At 41.3% G+C, this 7,421-nt stretch overlaps 1 protein-coding gene across 1 annotated transcript; it reads right to left on the bottom strand.

Annotated features, from left to right (window-relative positions):
- Nucleotides 1-645: 645 nt before the first annotated feature.
- On the bottom strand, nt 646-5,352 carry SOCS1 (suppressor of cytokine signaling 1). Its single transcript, XM_040356946.1, has 2 exons — nt 5,117-5,352; nt 646-1,636 (listed from the first exon to the last, which is right to left on the bottom strand). Exon 2 carries the CDS (start codon nt 1,556-1,558, stop codon nt 923-925), a length of 636 nt encoding a protein of 211 aa, XP_040212880.1. The 5' UTR covers nt 1,559-1,636; nt 5,117-5,352; the 3' UTR covers nt 646-922.
- Nucleotides 5,353-7,421: the final 2,069 nt, after the last annotated feature.

The raw sequence follows: 7,421 nt of genomic DNA, 5'->3' as shown, positions 1-7,421 counted from the left end.
TAGTACAACTAGTACTCAACTCCACTGATGTCATTATCTAAAGAAAATGTGTTTTCAGACTCGGCTCCGTCGTGTCTGCCTACTCATCTGTATGGAAGCCCCAGTGTGAGGGGGGCGGAGATTTGTCATTGTAACAGTTTTGGAAATGACATATAAGCTGTATGTTATAACATTAAACTCAGTCTTGGTTCCAGCATCCAGTCTTGACTCATGTGTGGGGGATCCTGTGATGTTCTTGTATGGAGAGGAGGGAATGCTTGACGGGGATATCATACCGATACCGTCACAAATACATTTACGTTTTTGGTTATAACATGACAAACTGTAGAAAATGTCAAGGGGTATGAATACTTTTTCAAGGCACTGTATATTTGGTTATACGTTTGGGGTATTAAATGTATGAAGCAATCAATGAGGCTGATTTACTAAAGGAGTCAAATTAGAATCTTCAATCAACAGATTGTAGCTACGTTCCCTTTAAATCTCAATAATGATTTTCATATGATTGACTAATGACTCTTCACTGGATTTAAATAGTAAAGATTGTCAACTTGATGTGGAGCTATACACTGCCATTTTTTCATTATAAGTAGCACTATTTTAGCAGTACTCTAAACAAAATGAAATGATCAGATACACATTAAGTTGTTTTGATCATTTTATAATAAAATGTATTACTTCTAAAATGTAATAAAAAATAAATCTCTGCACAGCAGAAATACATTTCTTAAAAAGGAGTAACCCTTTTTAGCTTGTGCAAATTGTCTTGTTTTGTAAACATTAAAAGGTGAGCGTTCAAGTTTTTCCCCAAAATACAGATAAATGGCTACAAAAAATAAACTTGACAATCATTAAATAAGATAAAAAGTATTCCCAGAAAGTTGAGCTTTGTCCATTTTGCATCTGTTGTTAATGCCCTGTGTTACATCTGAAATGGGAAAGATTTTAAATAGTCTTTTAAGACTCTGTTGACTGGGATTCTGTCCAAGTTCTGTCTCCCAAATGTTAACAATATGCTTTTTCGACAAAGTTCTTGCAGAGGTCTTAATCTGACCTTCCTTAGAGGAAATGATAGCATATTTTTAGGAGAAAGTAAATAATGTTCCACTAGCTGAAAAAGACAGCTGAATGATTCTTTGCTGCCATCAAGACTGAATCTCCCAGCCTGAAAGTGGATCCTTATGCTGATGGGTCCTGAAGCTGTTTTAACACTGATAGCAAAAAAACAGTTTTTCTGTCTACTGTCCCTGATAAGGAAAGTGCCCACAGGCTCCTGCCTTAGTTTGTCATGTGCCACATTGACTGTCATTGGTCCCCAGTAAAAACCACAACTATCCAGCGTGTTGCTGGTCCTGGTAATAATTGTGAAATCTGACTGAGAGCGGAAGGTTCGAAAATGTGTATCACCAAGCTGTGCTGCAGGAAGAGGATGTCCAGGGCTGTTATGGATAGCTCTGGCAGGTTGGATCTGGGAAGGATCTGTGTTTGAGGCTTCCAGGCATTGAGATCTTCTGTCTGCAACTGCATTATCGGCTTTCACCTTGTTGTGTGCTACCATCCTATAGACTAGACCAACCTATGTGGTCTTCCATAGCGTCCCTCCTAGTGGCAGTTCTGCACTTCCTTTGCTGTTCCCCTAGAAATTCAAATACAAATATTAGGTTAAACAATACAATAACAATGCAGTTATAGAAAATTCACAACACTTTCCTCTCAGGTCACAAATAACCTCACATTTGCATAATGTTAAAAATGTGCTTTAAAAATTTTAAACTGCAAATAAATATAAAAACTCTAAACTGATGAATGACAACTGATGAATACATAAAATATAATGGATCTCAGTGAACTGTAGCCATCTCTGTCTGATTTTTAATGGCAACCTACATTACATAGCTTCATTTCCCATCACCAACTCATCTTGCAAAACAGCTTTCTATTTTTACTCTGTAAGCTGTAAGTGACATGTTCTTGGTAAAGCTGAACACTCAGCCTCTGATACACAATGCTACCCCTCTTTCCTGTTACTCAGCCCTTACCGTCCATGACATAGTTGGTCGGCAGTAAATTGCTTCCTTTAAAATAATATTTTTAATGTCTTGTACAGACAATGTGGTTCAATAAATCTTTGCTGATTGATTTGACCTTATCTCTGCCTGGGATTTTAAAATTCAGCTCTTTCTTGTAGAAGTATTCTCCACTTATTGACTGCATCAGTAAATGGTTGAGAAGCAAGCAGGCATTCTCAGAAAACAATTCCCCACAGCCATTTTTACAGTACTCTAGCAGGCAGGCATTGATTTAAAAACAAGCATTTAGGCAGATTGCTGTTTCTTTGAATGGTCAGTGCCAGCTATAGCTTTAGTTTATTGGAAGCTTTGTCTTTTAAAATGTACCTTTGATAATTAACCCCTACAGGAGTTACACCTACAAAAATTGCCCCTTTATTTTCAACTGCCAGTGCATACAGCTTACATAATAACCTTTATTTCATGCACATTACAACATACTAAAGCAATCAAAAATCATATTTTTTTTCCTGAAAGGTGTTTATTTAGAAGTAAACACAAGAGTAACAATACAGTAACGTAAATCAAGGGGGTCGTAACAAGGCACCAGTTACATATTGCATAAAAACAGGAACATTCTTGTGGGTCATGGTGACCAATTCAGAGCCAATGACATGACTCAGTAAACAAAATCATAATCCCAATTCCCTGGAAAAGTAACTTCCTTTCCCTATCAAGGGAGGTGATCAAGGCATTAGGATGCACAATATAATATGCACAATATAAAAAAACAACAGCAGTCCCGCACACACTTATGCACCTCAAATGTACCTTGGCCTGTATTCTCCTACTCCTCCTCCCCTCTGTCTCTCATTACGGCGCTACTGCACAAGCCTGTCATGATCAACCTGGACGGCGCGGCTGCACACTGTCTTCTCCTCTCCAGCCACCACCGGGGTGTCCCTAAGCCGCCCGAGCTGGCGCGGTAACGGGGGGGAGGTGGTAAATGTGTGTTTGCGATGGGGGGATTACTAATGGAGCTGGGTGCTTTGTCCTGGGGGGGGCTGTACTAATGGAGGGGGGTGCCATGTCCTGGGGGTCTGTACTAATGAAGGGGGGTGCTATGTCCTGGGGGGGTCTGTAGTAATGGAGGGGCTGCTATGTCCTGGGGGGTCTGTACTAATGGAGGGGGTGCTATGTCCTGTGGGGGGTCTGCACTAATAGAGGGGGGTGCTATGTCCTGGGGGGACTGTACTAATGGAGGGGGTGCTATGTCCTGGGGGGTATCTGTACTAATGGAGGGGGGTGCTATGTCCTGGGGGAGGTCTATACTTGGAAGGGGGTCTGTACTGATCGAGGGTGGTCGATACTTAGTGGTGGGGGGTCTGTACTGTGGGAGGACTATAATTGGTGAAGGTGGGTCTTGTACTGAGGGGGGGTGACACCATGTTTTACCGGACCGGGTGACATCAACCCTAGTGACGCCACTAGCTGCCATATTTTAGTGAATTTTTTTGTACAAGCGCTACTTTTATAAATTAGAATGAGCTTGGGGAGTTCCCATTAATAATCAGAAATCATCTTTAACAGGGAACTGTTGAAAGTGCACTGTTTATGCTATTGATTATTTATAATTTGATCTATTTCATAAATTGTTCTTTGGCTTGAGGCATTGAATAAAGACCTATGTGCATTTAGATTAAAAAAAAAAAAAAAGCTTTGCTTTTTGATTGTAAAATGCTTTTACACGTCTGAGGTCTGTAACTACAGTCTTTTATGAAAATATACAATAGGTTTTTCTGCCATGAATTTCTATATTGATGATGAGTAAGATTTCTTTGAACTGTTAAGCCCTGATAACCCCTAAGTATAAATTGATATTCCAAATTGTGGATGTTCAGATAAGGTCCACCATTGCATTCAATTAAGTCTTGCTACATTCATGAAACACTGGAAGGGGGGGGGGGGTGGCTGCTACAGGGCTAAGGGGATTAATGCAAAACTAAAATCATTTTAGATTCCTAAATACTATCCCATTGGGTTACCACACGAACGTTAACAAGTGGTATTATACATGTTAATGGTGTGTGTTGCATTAAGACAGCCCATTTATTTACAATAGGGCAATGGAAGGAAACTTATGTTCACCTCACCTTTAACATAGTGCTCCACAATGCAACATGCAATGCATGTATGAAACTAGTCAGGTTAATAAGCATGCATCCACACACAATGAACCTATATTTTTTAGGATGCATGATCCTAAAATGAAAATGACTTCAGTTCACAGATCCCTTGCTGTTGTGAAACTACAAGTCCCTGAATATGAAGACTTGGGCATGAATAATATTCTGGGACTTGTGGTTCTATTACAGCTTGAAAACCACATACAGGGGGTTATTTACTAAAGGCAAATCCATCTGTTACTCATTCTGACCACACAGTTATGGAATTTGGGGAGACGAAATCCTTTAAGGAGCATCTACGGGTTATGAAAAGGGTATGCAGCATTTCCTTACAGCATCCAAATCGGTAAAACAGCAAACTCTCCTGAATCTAATTATTTCCGTATTGTATGTTTGCAATGGTATCACCAAAACAATCAATAGCTCAGTATTTCTTAAATATCTGGAAGCAATTTACTACAGTAGCAATGGTGATACACATGTAGAATCTTAAATTGTCATGTGTGGTCCGCAGCCTGGTAAAGTCATTCATTATTTTCTGTTCACACCTATTTAGCTGCAGAACCATTTCATGATGGCTTACATCAGTGAAGGAAGTAATAATTTCCAGGGGATTTCTTCAGAAGTCAAACAATGCACAATAAAACTTACAGTCGGGGACAGGTTATACTGATACAGCTGATCGATAGCTGTAATAAATACAGATTCAGGCTTTGCGAATTCAATGCAATGTCCTGTACTGAATAACATGAATCCTATGGCTGGGTTTGGTACCAAGGTCACAGACCAAAGCCAAAGCATTCTCGTGGGTTTTGTGTGTACCTAGGATAATATTTCTGGCTAACCGAAGTACAAAAGACTGAAGAGAACGTACTTGATATATCAAACAGCACTACGGGACAACCTCCTATGAATCCTTACCTGCGGTCTGAGGCTTCTTCCAGCACAGAACTATTCCATCACGCTTGTAAGAAAATAAATCCGTGAATTCCACATATACGGTCACACAAATAACAGTCCTAGGGAGGCCAACAGTGATATAAAGCATAATCTCCCACAATGTACAATCCAGGAGTTCGAAAAGAGTATACTTCTAAGCTCAGTGCGGGACTGCCATCGCCTCTGAGCTCAAATGAGTGACAAATTCTTTTTTGTATCAGCAGCGCCACCTCCCTCCTCCCCTTTCTCTGAAAATACGTGAGAGACGCCCAGCTGGGTGGCTGCGACTTTCACTTTCTATTCAGCCAGCTATTCTAGGAAATAGAGAAAAGTGCATTCAAAGAAATGAACAAGAGACTGCGTGGAAAAGAAGATTGCTTTTTTTTTTTTTTTTTAGGTGTTACGTTTCTGCTTGAGGAAATAGAGAATGAATTCCAGGCCTGTTTTGTATTTAAGCTGAATTCCACACACAAATGAAAGTAGCCCTGTAAATCCGATATTTTTATTCAACAAAAACAATCCACTTTAAAGCAGTATTAAACCCAAAAGCAAACATTTATAATATCGCAGCTTACCCATTTTTAGATGTAGTGGCAGCAGTAGTTTTCTTTTATTTTCCTCTGGTGATCCTGCCAATAAGTCTGTTGTTTTTCAACAGATCAAGCTGTCCTGCAGTAGCAGTTAAAGTTTTCAGGCAAACCATTTACTACTTACATGGAAGCATGCACTGATTGGCTTTTATTCATTGATTATGTAAAACCTTTATTCCTAAAGAAAAAAAAGTGTTGCTGTAACTGCTTAAAAAGTGTTACCTGGAGTTCAAATTGAATTTATTTAGTGTATCTAATCTAAATTGTTCAGTTTGTTTAGGCCGGGTTCACACCTATGCGAATTGATTGCGGCTTAAACAGAATCCAATTCGCATAACATTATAAAATACATTGGCCCAGATTCTCGTAGGAGGTACGCCGGCGTATCTCCAGATACGCCGTCGTAACTCTGAGTGTGAGGCGTCGTACCTATGCGCCTGATTCTTAGAATCAGTTACGCATAGATTTGTCTTAGATCCGACCGGCGTAAGTCTCTTACGCCGTCGTATCTAAGTTGCATATTTACGCTGGCGGCTAGGTGGCGCTTCTGTCGATTTACGCGTTGAATATTTACGCTAGATACGCCGATTCTCAAACGTACGTGCGGCCGGCGCATTTTTTTACGTCGTTTACGTAAGGCTTTTTTGGGCATAAAGTTACCCCTGCTCTATGAGGCGTAGATGAGGCGTACCAATGTTAGGTATGGACGTCAGAATTTTTCACGTTTTACGTCGTTTACGTAAGTCGTCCGTGAATGGGGCTGGACGTAAGTTACGTTCACGTCGACCAGGCATTGAGCGGGCGCAATTTAATTTGAAAAATCGACGTGATACTGAGCATGCGCCATTCGATAAAAGCGTCATTTACGTGGGGTCACAAAACATTTACATACAACACGCCCCCTACCAGCCTAGTTTGAATTAGGCGGGCTTACGCCGTATCAGATACACTACGCCGCCGTAACTTAGAGCGGAAGATGTTTCTGAATACGGGATCTACCGCTCTAAGTTACGGCCGCGTAGTGTATCTGAGATACGCTACGCCCGCCTAAAGATAGGCGTTTTTTTTGAGAATCTGGGCCATTGATTTTAATGAGGCTGGTTCACATATGTGTGATGCATTCGCACTGCACATTGCCCAAAAAACGTGTGCATTTTCTAGGCATTGCAGTGCGGCTCAGGTGCGAATTCAGGCCCATTATCTTCTATGGGCATGCATCTAATTCACACATGTGTTGCGTTCTGAACAGGGATCAGGGGGAACTCCACGCCAAATTTTAAATAAAAATCCTTCATGTGTTTCCCTCCATGAGGTGTGGGGGTCCTCCCAAAATCCATACCAGACCCTTATCCGAGCACGCAGCCAGGCCGGTCAGAAAAGGGGGTGGAAACGAGCGAGCGTCCCCACCCCCATTCCTGACTGGCCGGGCTGCGTGCTCGGATAAGGGTCTGGTATAGATTTTGGGAGGACCCCCACACGTTTTTTTTGGCGTAGGGGTTCCCGTTAAAATCCATACCAGACCTAAGGGCCTGGTATGCTCATGGAGGGGAACCAATGCCGGATTTTTATTTAAAAATTGGCGTGGAGTTCCCCCTCATGATAACAGTGGCGAGACCCTCTCCACCTATAGGTAAGACTGCATTAAGGGATGGGGGTGGAGAGAGGGACCAAAGAGCAACTAGAGGAATTATCGGGAC

Source organism: Rana temporaria, chromosome 6, assembly GCF_905171775.1.
Source record: "Rana temporaria chromosome 6, aRanTem1.1, whole genome shotgun sequence".
Lineage (NCBI taxonomy): Eukaryota > Metazoa > Chordata > Amphibia > Anura > Ranidae > Rana > Rana temporaria.
This window is presented reverse-complemented; position numbering and strand designations above follow the sequence as displayed.